Source organism: Calonectris borealis, chromosome 1 (genome assembly GCF_964195595.1).
Source record: "Calonectris borealis chromosome 1, bCalBor7.hap1.2, whole genome shotgun sequence".
Classification (NCBI taxonomy): Eukaryota; Metazoa; Chordata; class Aves; order Procellariiformes; family Procellariidae; genus Calonectris; species Calonectris borealis.
The window spans coordinates 120322132-120339903 of NC_134312.1; the positions used below are offsets into that span (position 1 = coordinate 120322132).

At 38.9% G+C, this 17772-nt stretch overlaps 1 protein-coding gene across 1 annotated transcript in view; it reads left to right on the top strand.

The window, feature by feature from the left end:
• Window positions 1-17772, top strand: part of PCP4 (Purkinje cell protein 4) — a 53363-nt gene that overhangs the window by 13227 nt on the left and 22364 nt on the right. The window contains exon 2 of the mRNA XM_075175204.1: window positions 6405-6456. Within this exon, the coding sequence (XP_075031305.1) occupies window positions 6405-6456 (52 nt within the window). The remainder of the gene's footprint in view (window positions 1-6404; window positions 6457-17772) is intronic.

A 17772-nucleotide genomic window follows, 5' to 3' on the forward strand; every position in this document is an offset into this window, starting at 1 on the left:
CAGGTACTGGTCCCAGTGTCCAGATGGAAAATCATCTGTAGTTATCCACAGCCTTGTTAAGTTCTGACAAATATTACTGTGGTTTCTAGGGTGACAATGTGCATGTGTGTGGCTACAAAGGCATAGAAAACCAGTGCTGGTCACTGTGGCAACTTCTAGCCATTGCAGTTTGAATCCCATCAGTTCCACCTGTGGAGTTGTAACTTATTAAAATAGCTATAGAAGAGCCTTAATAAAATTAAGGACAATCAAGAGCTAGTCAAGTAGAACACTGCTTGACCCATGAAGATAATTACAGAAATCGTCAGAGTGCCAGGGATCGTTTAGTTTTGACAGCCAGTATTGAAAGATGGATTCTGGCACTCTTGCTCTGGCAATATTATGCTACCCTGGCAACACAAGACAGCCAGAAAACTGGCTCTAGAAAATTCCTGTTGTGTAAAGGAGCATGCAGAGAAGGTGCTATATAGGCAAGAGTAGAGGCCATATCCTAAAGAATTGAGATTCCAGGGTGAGAGCAGCCAGGGAAAAGTGGTAGTCTCCAGAAAGTCACTTCTACCAGAAATGTACAGTCATAACCAGGAGTGAACTGCTTTGTACTGAAGTATGTATTGATAAATATTTTTCCTTTCTGTCAAGTGCCCAGAAAATGTGGTCTGTGATTTCTTACAATGATGTGTAAGACAGAAGTAACAGACACATTATCAGATTTACCCATCGTTCAGACAAAATATTGGCTAGATGTTCTGTACTTGATGCAATTACCTTAAATGTGGGCTTTGAAGGACACTTTCATTTCATAAATATTCAGTAACACATCTATAAAAACGTGGGGGAAAACATAGAGGAACTTGTAAAGGAGGCAAAAAGAGACAGTGAGGAAAGTTTACTTATGTAGCTTCTAATGCAATTTTCATAAATATATTCAAGCTTCTCTCTGGGATTCTTCAGTTCTGTCTGCAGATGTTCTTTAGGTGACTAACTGTTACTGATGTGAATGAACCTGTACGTCGCAGAAGTTGGTTTGGGATTTACCATCTGGCTGTATTGCAGACCAGTTTTGAGAAGACTTATAATAGGAGAGAACGAGTGAAACAGCAGAATCTGTGCATGGCTCACCAGTGGTACACCTTATCTCTCCCAGCTGTCCATCTTCATGCTTTTGATACATAATTCCAAAAAATACAGTGGTGCTAGAAGTCCCATTATTTAGAGGCCAGGTATCCCTTGGCAGTGTCAGTAAACAGAAATCTTTCTGTCACAACAGCATCATTTTTCCTGCTCTTAACTTTTTATCTTAAACATGGTAATATCTTTTGTCCCTCTTCTTACAAAATTATTTACTGTGTTGTGGTTAAGAGTAATGTTTTTCACACCTAACTGTGTGAAATGCCAAGTGCTATAGTTTCAAGTCAATGCACGACATTAAGAAGAGGTTGTCAAACATAGCGAAACAGAAATCTCCAGTAAAGAAGAGTTAACGTAATTAATCACATTGAAATCCTGAATTCTAGAGTGTATCTGCTCACTCCAGGTCATAGCTGCTTGGTTCTTGCCCCTACTTAAATTTTGTTTCTGACGTACAGCTTTTGTTCTTTGCTAGAGTATGAAAGAAAAGCAATTGCAAAACTCCCATTGATTTCAGTAGGCTCAGGATATTGCCTCATCACGTAATTATTTTCAAGTGGTGCGTACACATAGTGTATTGATCTACTGGCAAAAGCTGATGTTTCCTTCAATACCTACTGCTTGTTTTTAAATTTAATATGTTACCTTCCCTTTTTTTTTCAATAGTGAATTTATACCTGGTGTTAAAAAGCATGGAGAACTCTGGGTTCTTAGAACCAAAGGAGTTGACTATAATATGACTGGCTGGAGGTACAGAGAAAAGGAGGCTATGTGAAGTATGTAGGTCCCACATTTGATAGTGTCTTCTGTTCTGGGTTTTTAATCCAGATTTCTCTAATTCATTCTATAGTGTGTAGGAAGTATGCATGCTAATGTAATGTCCTCGGAATTCCACCTAGGGGAAACTAAAAAAACATACTACGAACCTTCAGGCAGTAATGGTTATATACTAAGTATGCTATGGGATCTACCTATGCCTATAGACAAATGAACCTCAACTGGGGCTTACTTCAGTAATCTAAAACTCTCAGTATCTTCAAAGATCAACCAACACTAAGTAAAGATCAGCCTCTAAGAACTTTGTTTCTTATGTTGTTCCTGGATAAAGTCAACCCTAATTGTCCTAATTTGAGGAACTGTACAGGAAGTATTCAGCCATGAAAAACAGCAGGTAGAAATTGCTGTATCTCCTGATCATTCTGCTGTTGACTAGGAAGCTTTCCTTACTTGGAAAGCATGGAAAGTCCTTAAGCAGATATTTACAGTGACATTTTTATTTGCAGAAGGGTTATAAACTTTATAAATTTGTAAAATGTATTTTTCAGTACTTTTTTCATTTTAAGGCTAAAGCAGCTGAACTCTAATTAAAGCAGAAGGCTATGAAAAAAATAAGGTGCTTATGAAATAGTTCGATTCAATTTATATCTGTTACAGAGAAAATTTTGTATGGAGAACAGATGGTAGTGCAGAATAAAGGCTTGCTTGGCACACAGCTGGCTGACCCACAGCCATTTTTGTGCTGCGTTGTACCAACATGTATCTCCTTATGTCACACATATAATGCCTTTTGTTAGGGATGGACCTGGTAGCAAAACAAGGCTTAAGAAAAGCTTAGGATATGCACAGACTTCACTGCTGTTCCTCTTGTCAATGAGTACAGAACATCCTAATAACATTTCACATGTGTCAATGTAATTATTTTTTGTCCTGAGTCGAGTCTACACTGACTCTCTGCTATTCACTTTACAAAAACTTTCACCATTTCTATTCTCTTAATTCTACCCTTCAATGGTCTTTCATTCTTTGATGTAGAAACAATATACTTTTGAAAATCTACAGCCATTGCTTTACTGGGACACAGCCAGTACCTTGTTGGCTCTGCACTGAGATGAAGAAGCAGAATACTACTACTACTCTAAAGGCCCATTTGTCAGAGAACTTTCTGGCAGTTTCATGTCCCTGATCTTGGGCTTTCTGTGTCTCACTGAAAAACAAACAACCCCTCTGCCCCGAAAAATTCTGTAATCAACACCTGGCTACAATCCCCAACAGTGAGGTGCTAATTGAAAGCATAACTGAAAAGGTCAGGCTATTTCAAGGCAAGAACAGAATGTAAGATTAAAGGCAAAAATTAGGCTTGGGCGTGCAGGAAAGGCTAGAAGAATGAGTAGAAAAGCTGCTGCAATAATTTAACATTCTTCTTGAAAGGTCCTCCAGGCTGCAAATTCACTTTTGACCTTAGTTTGTACACCTAGGGGACTTAGTACAGCTTTTCATATCACATTAACTAGCTGCTGTGTATAACACTGAGAATTTAATAGGAAAGTAAACCTGTTCTTTTTTTACTGAGATTTTGGGCATATGGCAGTAGTCCTTTTTCCTTCCTCTTCTGACAAATTGGGAGTGACTTTGATTTTGGAGATATTTTTAATAATGTGCCTTTGATGTTCTGTAAAACCACTGAGTTAAAAATTAATATAGCCCCAAGCAGTCATAAACTATGTTTCCTCCTATGCAACATAGCAACAAAACTGTTTATCCTGTTTTACCGTATAATCATTATGGTTTTGCACTCATGTTCATTTTGGCTCCGATGTTTCTTCTTCGATGCCTAGTGGAAAGTTTATTCAATGCTTCTGTCCTAGTGCTTGCCTTAGAAAATGCTGGGGAATTTTGGAAGCAATCTTTGAATGAAGGAAGCTGGCTACAAATTATAGGAAACAGAATGTGTTAGACTGCTTTTATGTTTTAAAATATGGTCAACAACTTGGGGGTTTTCTGTTTAAAAACAAACCCCAGAAATTAATATTGTTTTTCTTGTATTTCATTGATTTTAATTCGATCTATTGCATCTGAGGACAGTATCTGTTATATCAGCTTTTAGAGGGCTTTCATCCATTGCTTCCTGGAAATACGCGTAGTAACTCCTCCTCATATTGAGTCCTCTTGTGCTCTGAAGGAGATTAAAAAGCTAAGCTTTGTTTTGCAGTCTGTGGTAGCATCATGAAAGGTGATGAAAGAAGCAAATAGCTCCAGCTATTAATAATACCAGCATCTTGAAGATGTTTTTAAAAATAGGTCCACTGAATGTATTGAAATAAAAGGCTAAAGGCTTTGCAGGTCGATGATCACCTTGTGTATGGCTTTTTCATAAGTTTCAATGCCTAGTTAATGAGAAACTGATTTTCACTTTCAAATCCATTGCACTCACTTGGAAGACAGCACAGTGCTCATAGATCAAAATATGTATATAACTGAAGGAAAGGCTATCAGAAGTTGTTTGGCAGACTTTCAGTCTTCATTCTGTATATGTCCAGTGGTCACCAATCAAATGAATGGCTATAGAATACTTAGACTGATTTCAGACTTAAAGAAAAATATTGACCTCATGAATAGAAAAACCTTCATTGACGAAAGCCAAGTTTTTATTTTTCTTTGACAACTTTCCCCTTTCCCTGAGAGGAAATCCTGAGACATGAAATAAATGTGTGGATCCATATTCCAGCACCCCATCAATAGCAGACCGAACCTGACAGGTATAACCTAGGGAGGAAAGAGAAACTTTCATAAAGGCTAAGTAGCACAGCCTGAAACACTCAGGAAATGACAGCTTGAAAAAGCATTTAAAAATAAACAGGGGAGGAAAAAGCAATAAAGCTACCATTTTATAGATAGGAAAAATTCAGTATTTTGGTTTTTGGGGGGGTCCCAGTAAATTACACTAAAATCTAGTTTCAAATGTGGATTGAAATTGAAATATGGAAATATTAACCAAACTTTAAATAAAGGCATAAAGGTTAATATCTTTAGCAAAACTAGTTGTTGGGTGGATTTATTGATTTCTGGCTGTTGGTAACATGCTTTTGTAAAAGATGTTTATCGCTTTAGAATCCCATTTTTTGATGTTATTGGCCAAGTTTTCTCTCCTGTCTTAGCTCTGAGGCTCCGGGGAGAAACAAATGTATTTCCATCATATGGGGAGACTGTAGTTATAGACTCCAAGTTGTTTTCTCTAGGGGTGCTCTGTCTCATTGCATGGAGTGAGAGATGAGGTGGAGCTAGTGGAGCAGAGATATATGCACTGAAGTCTGCCACGGAGAAGATGAGAAGCCTCACCACTGGCATGTGGATGCACGATAGACCATATATAGCTCTTTCGTGTTCTCCAGAGGGGTTTGAAGAACTTTCCTTCCCCCTTTGGCTTCTATAATAAGAGCTAAGAGTACACGTGAAGGTTTTGTGCTTATGTCGTGATTAGCTCTATATACACAGAATACCCTGGAAATACCACCACTGTGGGAGATGAAGGACAGAAGCCAGAGCAGTAGAGAAGGTTTTAACCAGATATTCTAGCGTAAATACCTTCAGATAAGTATGCCTGTATGAATTCTCATAAGAGAATTGATGTCTGTCCATAATTTGGTACAAACAGTTTGGTTTCCAGTGCTACTGCAGCTATTAACTTTCCTGATACATGAGGATGTGCTGCCTCTGATGGCTGAATGCAGCTGGATTTACTCACTGAATTTAATACTCCTAGTTTTTTACATGTACAACCCTAGAGGACGAATTCTTTAGCCTATTTCAGTAATACAGTACGAATATTTTTGCATAAGATGCAAGTTTTGCTGTACTTGCTAATGTACCTTAATTCCACCTGTGAGATGCTTTCTCTGGGTCATGGAGCATAATTTTCATAGAGAGACCACTCCTAAGCTAGGAAGTTACCTAGTAGTGTAACTGCTCTAATACAGCTCTGCCACTGTGCTTATTTATTTGGATTGCACTGGTGTTTGCAACATGTTACTTAGTAGAGTAACTTAAATCAGTTTGTTTCATGGGAAGTCATGAGGTTGTTCCTTGGACAGGCTGAATTGAAGTGGGAAGTTCCATCTCCGCTTGTGGCCAAAGCGGAAAGATGAGTCTTCTGGCCAAAGTCAGGTCAGAAGAATCATGAAAATGGAGGCATAGCAGGGACCTGAAGAGATGTCCTACTGTAACTCATACCCTTGCACTGCTGGAAACGTGATTACACATATCCTATCACTAACGTGATAATTATATACAGTTGCACACATAGTTATACAGCTGTGCCTAAATGGTACTAAGCATTCCTGTTCTAACTGGTAGTGTTTTGAAGCAATGTTGCTTGAGGGTGAATGACTATCCAAGGTATCGTGGAGGAATCAGGCTATAACTGCTAGTAATTCCAAGGGGAAAATGCACATTCAAGTTCGTTCTAACCACTTTTTTTTTTTTCTTTCCCACCCTAACAGAGACAAGGAACCGGAGCTACAAATGGAAAAGACAAGACATCTGGTGAGAATGGTAAGGGTAGATTGTATTTCTTGAAGGAGAATATTGAGTCAAATTGAGCCAAAATATTTTTTACTCTAATGACAGATGTCAGGTAGTGATGGCCTTGATTTCATATCTTATCTTCTGAATGTGTTTTAAAAACTGGAAGGACTTCAGCAGGATTGTTTTCTTTATATTTGTGTGTTCAAATCTTCTACTAAAGTAGAGACCTGATTCTGAGCTTGTACTATGGTAAACCAAAGGACTCTGTAGAAGGCAGTGCAGACACAAATGAGGCTAGAACAAGACTGTTAGGTATGTGCAAAAAGGACACCAAGAGACTAGGTTAAGTATTATGAGCAGCTGTTATGTGAATGGAAAAGGTGAACAAAAGTAAACTAATTACAAAGGACTTGCTCATAAACATAATTTCTGCGATGTGATTCATCTCACCTAATTTTAGGCCCATAACTAAGATACCAAAGCTAGAAGCCACTTGCATAGAGCTCATTTGAGTGTTGCTGGAGATAGGCTATGGATGGAGCAGCTCACGTGGAAGGAACTTACGGCAAATAGGCTCCTAACTTCGGCAGTCTACGTGAGCGAATCTGGACTCATGCTCCACTGCTCTAAGGAGTGAGTCATTGTTTTTTTTCAGACTTTAACAAAGATGCTGGCAGGAACCATTTTCTGCCCCTTAAGTGGCACAAAAAATTCTAATTGGAAAATATTGAAATTTTTTTTTCTCGAAGAAAGTCAAACTGAATTTTCAGTGAAAACAGCAATTGTTTTTTAGTTGAAATCTCATTTTATTTCCTATAGGAGGCAGAAATGCTTTACACACAAATGATCACTTGATTAAAATCCAGTTACCATCAGAAACATTTTTCAAAGGAAAACGTTTTGATCAGCTTTATTATATACCCAGCTGAATATGAGGCAGCATCACTTTGTAGACATTCATGAACAGGATGAGGATTGAACTATATAAATATGCTGTTTGCTTGTGTTTGATCATCCAGTTCTAATTAAAAGAGTATGTTCTGGTAGTCCATCCCATCTGCTGAAAAGCAGGAAGAATGTAAGTCTCTTCTCTGAAAAGCCAAGGGTTTTCTGAGATGGGATATTTGAGCAGTTATTTTGGATATGCATTTTGGCCTTTATGTGTTGATCTGAACAGAATTTTTGGGTCCTTTGAAGCAACACCTCGTAAAACATTAAGAGACTTCTTTATGCTTAGTTTTCCTATTACAGAGAGGTGACTTTCCCATAAGAGCTGTTTGCATAATGTTACAGTAAATGAAATCCGTAGCTGATGTTCCCAATATGATAAAACACAAATTAGAGTGGGAAAAAGAAATAAATATTTTGGCTTGTTATAGTGTCTTGAATTAGTGGGAACAAATGTACCCTGACAGCAAAGCCATTTGCATTCTCAAGTTAACAGGAAAGGAAAGCAAGCAAAATTATGTCAGCCATTCGGGCAGCATGGGAAGCATGTTTTTCTCTTTACTGTTTGAGCACATTATGAACTGAGCTCATTTATCTTGAATTTCTTCCCAAATAAAATTGTCCTGTTGTCAAGTTTAGCTTAGATTTACTGATCCTGCAGCCTTTTTAAAAGCAAATTCTTTTTTTCTCAAAGGGAATTTTGAGTGAGAAAGGGCTGCATCATTAATTCACAAATATATATGATTCTAGTTGTAGCATAGTTTTAGGTATAATATAAACAGGCAGATGCACAGTTAATCTTAGACAAACAGATACCAATTATTTTTTGTAATGAAATTATAACAAAAAAACTGTCATCCAAGTAAAATAGAGGAGCAGCAGGGGAGATGGAATAGAGTCCTCTGATCTCCCCAATCCGCATGCTTGCATGAAAATAAAGCAGAATTATATTCAGTATTATAAATACTGAATAATCACTCGTGTTGGAGTAACTCTTGCTGTTAACCTTCAACGACCTCACTGGATGCTGGTCAAGCCCTAGATGACATTTGTCTATTTTGACTTTTTAAACAAGTTGTGGTTTGCCCGTTTACAGGTTATGATCAAAATCAGATGGTGATTCATGTCTTCCTGAGGAAAAGTGACTATTGCATTACAATGTGCTCTCATGGTACATCAGTGGCTAGTGAAGTCAATGGAAGAGCTCCTGATAGCTTCAGTGGGCACTGTGTAATGCTGAGTAGCTTTTCCATCCAAAACATCCTGTACTGCTGTCAAGGAAGTCTATGTAATTTCATTCTGTTGTCAGAGCGGGAAGAACAAAAATATTATTGGGAGTAAATTACATAAACTAGTTTTCTTGGGTGAAAACTAGTCAAAGGACTAGTTTTAAAGAAACACCACCCTAAAAATTAGCAGTAGTACTATGCATACAGAAGCACCTGTGTAAAAACAACTTTTACGTAGGAGCCATGTCACTGTAGCTGCCATGATCTCATTGGGTCTTGAAGGACCTCAGTCTACCTGAAAGCCAAGACTTACTTATTTGTGTATGCCATAATGAACTTAATGTGTAAACTCTATCACATAATGCTGTTCTCTATGGTGGAAAATCCAAAGGGAAGACAGCAGTACTATCCCTCTGAACCCCCTCCTGTATGAATCTGACTTGGTCTAATAGAGTCAGTGTGGGATAGGAAGCTATCATTTCCTTTTTGCTCACCTGGTTTGATTAATCTGGCTTATCATGTTTGCAAATGCATCCTAAATGAAAACAGGATGTTCCTACCTTACTATTCTTACTACCTTGGCAATGTCACAAAGTTCCTTTGTAGGTTAACACTTGTCACTTCTCATTCTGTTTCACATTACCCTGCATTTTTTTTGCTATTTGCAAGCTGGTCTCGTATAATCTACAGCCTAGCACAACTGGCAGGGAAATAATTGCATAAGAATCAATTATTTCTATCTTCAAATTTAGAATCACTCTTTTTCCTATTAGTAGATCTCACTCTTTCTTCTGAAAGTATGTAAGGCATGTGATTATTAATTGATATTTGTTAATTTTTTCAGAATATCAGATTTATCATTCAGCAATATGAATATTTATAATAACCAAATACGTGTTTTCATGTGATGAATTCTGTAACTTCCTGGATCTGAGTGAAATGAAAATGAATAGGTTTTGCATGAACTTATATGTCATGGCCTACACAATCACAGCAAGATGGTCAGTTGCACTGAAAAGGTGAAGCCCTTCTTTTCAGTTTCTACTCATTCTCAAGCATTTGTCTTGTCAGTGTATGATTTCTGCTTTGAGGTAGTCAGAATACTATAAATGCATTTTCTCCTCTCCATACAGTACACCATGGGATGCTACATGAGGATAAAGAAACAGTAGAGTAAATAAAGTAAATTCTTATCTCTTACATCTAAATTGGAGTCATCTAAACTCACTTAAATTGGAATGCTTCTAGAAAAATTAGCAGTAATGGTAAAGAACTGTAAAATAATCATGCATGATGGAATAGAGATATCTCTCTAGTAAACTTTCCTGGTGGAGGGATATGCTCATCTGCTCAAGGAATTTGGGAACTTCTGCACTCTGCACATTGTACTCAGGAATAAAGAATCTTGCTAGGTCTGGCAGAGTGAATAATCATCTTCATAGTTACTTATGTAGAGTTCTTAGCTTAATAGAGCTTTAATTCCTGGCTAGAGGCCAGGATCATTATTGTAGTATGGTCTAATATAAATATCTGTTTAAGAACTCGAAATTAATTTTCCACTAATATTCTCCAATGACTATGTAAAAATGTACTGGTTTTGGGAACAGCCCTACAAATAAACTTACTTGTGGAAAAAAGATTTTGAAAGGGAGGCAACGCATGAGGCTAATTTGTATAAATATTCAAAGGATCTCATGGAACATGGTTTGCTGTATCTGCCTAGGTCTAGAGGTCATGTTCTTTAGTCACAGGGAAGGACAGTGACCGAGCTGTAGCATTGCAATGCCTTGTGCATTTTGTCTTTCCCACAAAACATTGCTTGCGTGGCAAAAGATGAAATAGGTCTTACAAGCAACTGCTGAATCAATGTAAACAAAAAAAAACCCTACCCTTTCAGACTGCTTCTCTCTGATATTTCACCCCCACAGCACTAATCAGAAGTTAGAATGGGGAGTGTTGTATGAAACTAATACTGAGTTTTTCTGGGTATTAGGTTGAGTGTTGGGAGGAAAATGACCTTACTCTCTTGTCCCTTTTCACTATGGTGTTTTGCTAAAATTCTTTTGTCCCTTGAAAGTTGTGCTTCACGGAATATGATCTCCCAGACAGTAATGCAGTCTCTCCCTTCCACTTCTTTCAATCTATGTCCAGAGCCAAATTCTGTCCTATGTCATAGAACCCAGCTGGTACTAGCAGGTATTTAGGAAGTGAGATGAGAATTATTTGCTGTACCTCATCCCCCATCTCTTAAAATGGGAAGTCTGTGTCTCAGCAACATTCCTAGACATATATGCAACCATCAAATAACGTAACACCTTCACAAAGCCTAAATACAAAAATGTTTGAACCCTCAGCATAGTTACATAAGTTGTATTTGGTCATGTACACATTGCTCAGGCTCAGAGGAAGGTGTAAAAATCCTGTGTGAACTCAACACCATGATCTGTAGCTGAGAATGTTTCACGTGAGGGTTAGGAGAAAAATTCAAAGTAAACAGTTCTAGAGGAATCCCATCTCAAGGCATAGCTGCGCATGGCAAGAACACTGCTGAGTTTCATTTCAGGCGCTTTCTTGGGGACAGCTACACATAAAGTTTACCCAGAACCAAACCAAAATGTCTCAGGACCTTTCCTTGCCTGTATCTCTTCCTTTGCCCAGACTGGTCTGTTTATCAAGGAGTCTGTTCATCTCTTCAGGCAGCCAGCATGTCTCAGCTGAAGACAGATCAAGCCTTTAATAACAAGACTCTCAGGTTGTTCACAGATCTTCCCTAGAGAGGATGCTGAAAGGAAGAGAGGGGAATTATACATGAACTTCATTTCCTCTCCTAGGTGAATTTCCATTTCTTGAGGCCAGAGATTAGTATAAGTCCTCTCCAGAGGAGTACTGTGTGCTTATTTATTTGGGGCAATGATAACAATGAAGGATTGCTCACAGAAACTTTTGTATCAAAAACTTCCGATGTTTATCTAGCAACAAAAACTTTTAAAGCAACAATTTTTATGTGTGTTTGGGGTAAAGTAGACACCTTCTGTAGTGAAGCTTCACCTACCCCCACACGTGTCTGTACACATGCAGTAGCCATCTGGTTTCATGGGGAGGATCATCTAGTGGAGTTTAAAGTAATGAATATACCTAATTTAAACTTAAGTAATACTTGTAAGAGAACAGATACTGTTCTTATTCTTCTGTTACCTAACAAGTCGGGTTTGATACTGTGCATTACTGCTGCACTTCATCTGGTAATGAGAAGCTTTCATTTTTGAATGTTTAGGCAGAAGCATCTTTAAAAAAAAAAAAAGCATTGTATTAGAAGTTTCATCAATTAGCAGAGCCAGTAGTGCTCATATAGTCTGGCCAAAGTCCTGTCTTTGGAATTCCCTGCAAGCTTTCATTTTGTGTATCATTTATAACTACTCTCATGACTACCAAATAAGTCCATCTGCTGACACAAAGAATATAGCATATGCACATGAAAGGTGTCTGTGTGTATGTTGATATATAATGTTAATTACACAGCTTTTTCTTGCATGTTGTTTTGGGGTTTTTTTCCTCCCTGGGACTGCACTGGAGAGGAAAAGAGTGGTTTCCTATCTGATGAAAGAGTACCAGGAGAGCAAATTAAATGCAGAAGTCCCATAGGGAAAAAACAAAGCAGAACAGCACAACCATAGAGGAATGATTGCAGTTTTTTAAACTCACTTTTTAAGGACTTAAAAATATGAAATTATTTCAAAATATATTTCTCCCTTTTTTTTTTCCCTTGGAGGAAAAGGTCCCAGCTAGCTGGCACCTTTGAGATGGAAAAACCCTCACACTTAACGCTCCTGCTACAAATGAATCTGTCTAGGTACTTATATGGTCCTCACCACCATAGTAACTAAGTGTCTTCCAAGTCTTTAAAAATAGAGATAACAATAACAATTTTTGCCCCAGTCCATCTCTTTCTTCCCAGCTTGCTACGAGAATAACTTGATTAATTTATGGGATCTTTGTTTTGCACACAGTGCCTGCATACAACTTGGGAAACTTGTGTGCCTGCTTACATGTGATACTCTTGAACAGAGTGCACCCAAATTCAGCTGCATTTCTAAAAATGTGAGAAATGAACAGATGTATACAAGTATATATACTTACATATGGTCACTCATACAGTCTGTTCCTTTGCACCTTTGCAGGAGGTAGAAATTAGTAGAGCTGCAGCATTCCTGCAGTATTGAGATTAGAAGCAGCCCAAGGAAAGCATCATGAATTATGCTCACTTGTAACTTAGTTTCAGTAGTTAACAGAGGATCACAGCCCTGTTGTGTTAGATTGCGCGCACCCCCGCCTGCACCCCAAAAGCTTATTGTGTTGTCAGGCAAACCATGTTTAGTGAGAACATGGAGGAGCAGTGAAATTGCCTGAAAGAATGGAGTCTGTAAAACTAAAGGTAGAAAGAGCACTGTTTAAGTCTGAGACCCAGGGTACCCTCTTCAGGGTACCCACGAGGATCTTGACATGCTCCTTTGTCCTTGTTTTTTTTGATATTTGCATTGATTGTGGCCTGTTACACTGTGGGTTTGGCCTTTCTGACTCCTAGTTTCCACCCTTAGCTGACAGCCACTACTTCCCTGTTCGGTAAGATTTTGTCTCAGTTTCTTTGTGCTTTCAACAACAACAATGTGACTTGGATCCAGCTTCTTGCAGCATTGGGATCCTGGCAATTAGGAGGTGCCTAATTCAGTGGGTGTTTGAGCACCTGAAAAGCAGTGGGAGCCCTAATCCTTTCTGAGAAGCTGGTCTGTAAAGATCAAGTTAGGCCTTTAGGGAAAAAAAGTCAGTTGTAAATTAAGAAAAAAATAATAATAAGGCTTTGGTGGCGCTGGTGGTTTTTGCCCTTTAGATGACTCTGATGCTGGAGTTCCCATCAGGTGTTAATGAGGAAAGGCAGAACTGAAATTATGCTTCTGACAAGTGCCATATTTCTTTTGGAAATCAGTCTGTAATTATCAGTGTGCTGCTGGCTATGCAACAGGGAGAATGAGACTTCTTTCCATGACTGGCATGTAGCTGACATGCACTGGCTTGCTTCCACAAATGTGCACTCATTTGAAACCATGCTGTCATCAATACTCTGAGAAGAGGAACATTTAGTTATGCTTTGCTGCTGGTAGGAACCCAAATGAAGGACCGGGGTCAAGCCAGTCCCTCGTAAAACCAGTAATGTTACCTCTGAAATGAATCTATCCCTACATCATCAGGGATGGTTTGGGGCTGTATCAGGACTAGAGTCAATGGCGTATGTAAGCTAGCGTATTGACACTGGAAGTCCATGGAGCTGGACTGACTTGCACAAGTTGCAGATCTATCCCTACATGTTCCTAGACTCTAACAACAGATGACTAAAAGGCTACGAGAGGTGGATGTAGCTCAGCAGCATGTTTTTTAATTTAGTGGAAGTGAAAAATGAAAGAGGAACACAATCAATGCACAACAGTGGTTACCAGGATTTACTGTTGCAGAAACATCGCTTTTCTTTTTGACTGTACACACTATCTGCCTTACTTCATACAATAGACTTGTTTTGTTCTGTTATTTTTCTTTTCCAGAAGACTTGGTTTTGTAAATGAAATTAAAATGCTTTTCCACTTAAGAGTTCCTTGTCTATTAGTAATTCGGTAAATGATTAATCATTTTTTCTGAAGGTTTTTAAGATTTTAATTTATAGTACGCAGCTGTCTTAATGCACTTAGCTCAATGCTCCAAAATTAGCTTGTAATTTGGTGTTATCAGGCTCCCTTGTGTAAGCAGGCACCAGAATTTAGAACAGCGGGACTGTTACAGACATGAGTAAAATTTGGTCCTTAGCTGGACTAGAGACCAGAATAAAGAGCAGTTAAGACTGCAAAAAGGAATTAGATGCTACAACATGAACCAGCACAACACCGCACCTTCAATCTTGGTGCTCAGAGTGGATTTCAGGACTTTATGTAAAGTGCCTAGGTTGCCCGTACAATGCAAGAGAAGGGTGTCTCAAAGTGGGACTTCAGTCCACATGTATCTTGGGTTCTTATGCTGAACAAGAGCTGTTAGAATTAATAATCGTAAACTCTGTCCCTCTCTATAGGTTAGGGGTGACATTCCTCTTGCCTGGCTGTATTGGTGTACATGTGTGTGAGAGACCTAAAGCTCCATTTATTGTCAACAGAGAGAAACATGCTCTTTTATGACATGAATACTTATCAGAATGGGGTTCTCTGGAGAGCCTGGTGTTTATAGATCGTAATTTGATTTAGGTATAAAACGGCTTCTGATTTGCTCAACTCTATCAAAGCTGAGGAATTTGTGGGTAATACTAAAATAAAAGTCCTATAGAGCCTGTGGAGTTAAGTGGATGCTCAACAGGGTTTTTCGGAATGTCGGGTTTGGACCTGGGCATTCAATTTCTCCTTAATCCCATCTCAAGCAACTCCATCCTTATTCAGATCTGGCTGATCCTGGCCACCTCATGTCAGTTCTTCCAGCCATTTTCTCTGTGGAAATCTGGATGTGAAAACATCCAAATATTTCCTGGCTTGAGGTCTTTGTTAGCTAGGATACTGGATCTAATGAAAGCCTTTGCTTTGGTCAAGCACACTTGGTATTGGTTCATTTTTTTCCCTAGACCACAGTGGGTTACGAATAGGAAGGACTGAGAAAAAATATGTATTTTCCAAGGAGGAATTCTCAAGAAAAGAAGAAAGTTGGATAGCATCAGATATGGAAAAGGCATTTCAAGAGTCAGGGTGGAAAACAGGGCAGGGTGCTCTGGCAGCTCCTGGGAGATATTGTGGGTAGTCCAGAGATATTGTGGGAACTCAGCGCTCAACGCTTCTCTAGGGTCTCACAGTAACATTATTTAATCGCGGTTGATGAATGAATACTCTAACTGTATTCTGAGTATCTCATCTTTCATTCTAATTTATACCTAAAAACCCCTGAGACTGCTGGTTAACTCTAGGTGGGGAAAGCATTAATTATTTGTTAGGTTTTAGTGAAACACTGGCACTCCACGGTGACCAATTTACCAGCTCCTCTAAAAGCTGCCAATAAAAAATGGACATGTACAAATGTATTCATTAGCACAAACTAATTAAAATCCAGGCTAATAGCCAGAAAACAATACATTATTGTAGCATTTTGGAATTCATTAACTGTCTGTACTAATCCAACAGTAACTATCCTGGCTCCGCAGTTTCTGATCTAAGTTACAGATCTCATACTGATAGCCAGACAGCTAAAAGTTAGCCTTTTGCTAATGGCCTTTTTACACGTTAGTAATTTCTACTTTCATAGGTTCTTCAGAAGCACTCCTTTCTGAGAATGTGTTGCAACAACTCTCTCTTTCAAACACAATGTGTAGGACAGAGTCTCTCACCTGAACATCTTTAGATTTATTGCACAGGGGAGGTGCATTAACTTCCAATGTATTGTGACGTTGGTATTCTGTAGTTTGAAGCTTAGATTAGCCTTGATCAGTCCTTTCCTTTACTTTTGTAGGTTTTTTTAAGGGCTTGTTCTGTTCATTCTGCCTGCTCTATATAGGCACTGTTTTCTCCAGCTAAGCAATGCTGCACAATTGTATGTAAATGATTTTTACTAATAATTTTCTATATCCATGTTAATAAAATAATTTAATTCTCATTACAATTGGTGGCACCTTAAGAATTTGTGGCTGAGGTCTGTACAGACACTGCAGAGAGTCCCTGACTGGAAGCAAGAATTAGCTATGGAGAAAATTCTGGGCTGGATTCTCTGGTTTGTGGCAGATGTGGTACAGCTAAACAGAAGGGTAGGAGGGGAGAGATTAATAAAGCTTGAAGATATGTCTATTCTTCTGGCCTTAGACTGATTTCACGTAATTGAATGTAGGTTATCAGGTGTGGTATCTTCGAGAAAAGATGTGGATGCACATGTAATACCAGACTTCCAGTTATGTTTGGGCCCCATCTTGGGCTATGATGGGAGTGCATATACCCCCATCCTGACTTATACAGATGGCTGTTCATACAGCACAGGTGAGAATCAGATACCCCCCTTCTTTTCACCTCAAATAACCAGAGGCCAGAACCCACATAGAGAATGATGTCTAGACAGAGCTGAGGCAGCTGGATTCAAGGCTGTTTGGCATCCTGAAGCAGCTACCTCTTGGTCTAGCAGCCAGCAGACTAATTACTAGCAGACAGTGCAAAGCACAGGTGTATTAGGGTCTCATCTCATGATTTTGTTCATAAAGCAGACAGCTGTATTTTTCACTAGCAAAAACTTCTTGGTGACCTTTACAATGAATCTGTTCGTAGCTAAACTGTGTATCTCTTGTGAGGTCTGCCTCTGGGAGGCAAAGATGTGTTGTGCTGCCTGGGGGAAGCTGGAAGAAAGCATTCCTGGCTTCTTTTAGCCAAGAAGATAAGACGACAAATAGAAGACATGCTTTTGGACCTTTTTATCAATGGGTGATAAATTCTGTCAGCAGAGGGCACAGACATAGGCTTTGCCTATCAGTCATGAGTCATCATTCTATCCATCAGCACCACTTTGTCTCATCTCAGACGAACTTAAGCCTATGGCTTAAGTTCCTTTCTCTGTCAAATTCAAGAGAAAAAAATAGTTCTGCTAGACTCCAGTGAAAGAAATCTGGAGATTAAGGATCCATAAATGATACTGTATATGCTTAGCACACCGGCAGACAGGCCCGTGTCATATGCCCAGTGGGACCAGGTGCAAGACTTGGAGCTGTTCTGCCCATGTCCAGGAGGTTTGATGGACCTAGTCTGCGCTGACTGTTGGACCTCTTTGAAACTGTGGCCCTATGCCAGAGAAAAGTGTCACAACTGTTGTTTAAGTATTTATAGTTTTTAAATGAGGGACCACGTAAATAAAAAGCAAGAGACTGAGTCATAAGATGGAGTTCTCTGGAGGTGTCTTGCTAAAACCCACTCCGTTATGGAAGAACATAAAAAAGAAACTGTAATTTTTGGCTATTCACTCCATTCCTCCCTTGCCACAGGCAGACCTTGTGAGCAACGCAATCTAGAGGCTGTTCTCAGACGCAGCAGAATTAGTGTAGATTTTTGGTCTTTATTCATCATCTTAAGATGATCACTGCTGCTAACACTAGCATTTTCTCTATTACATGGTGGACTGG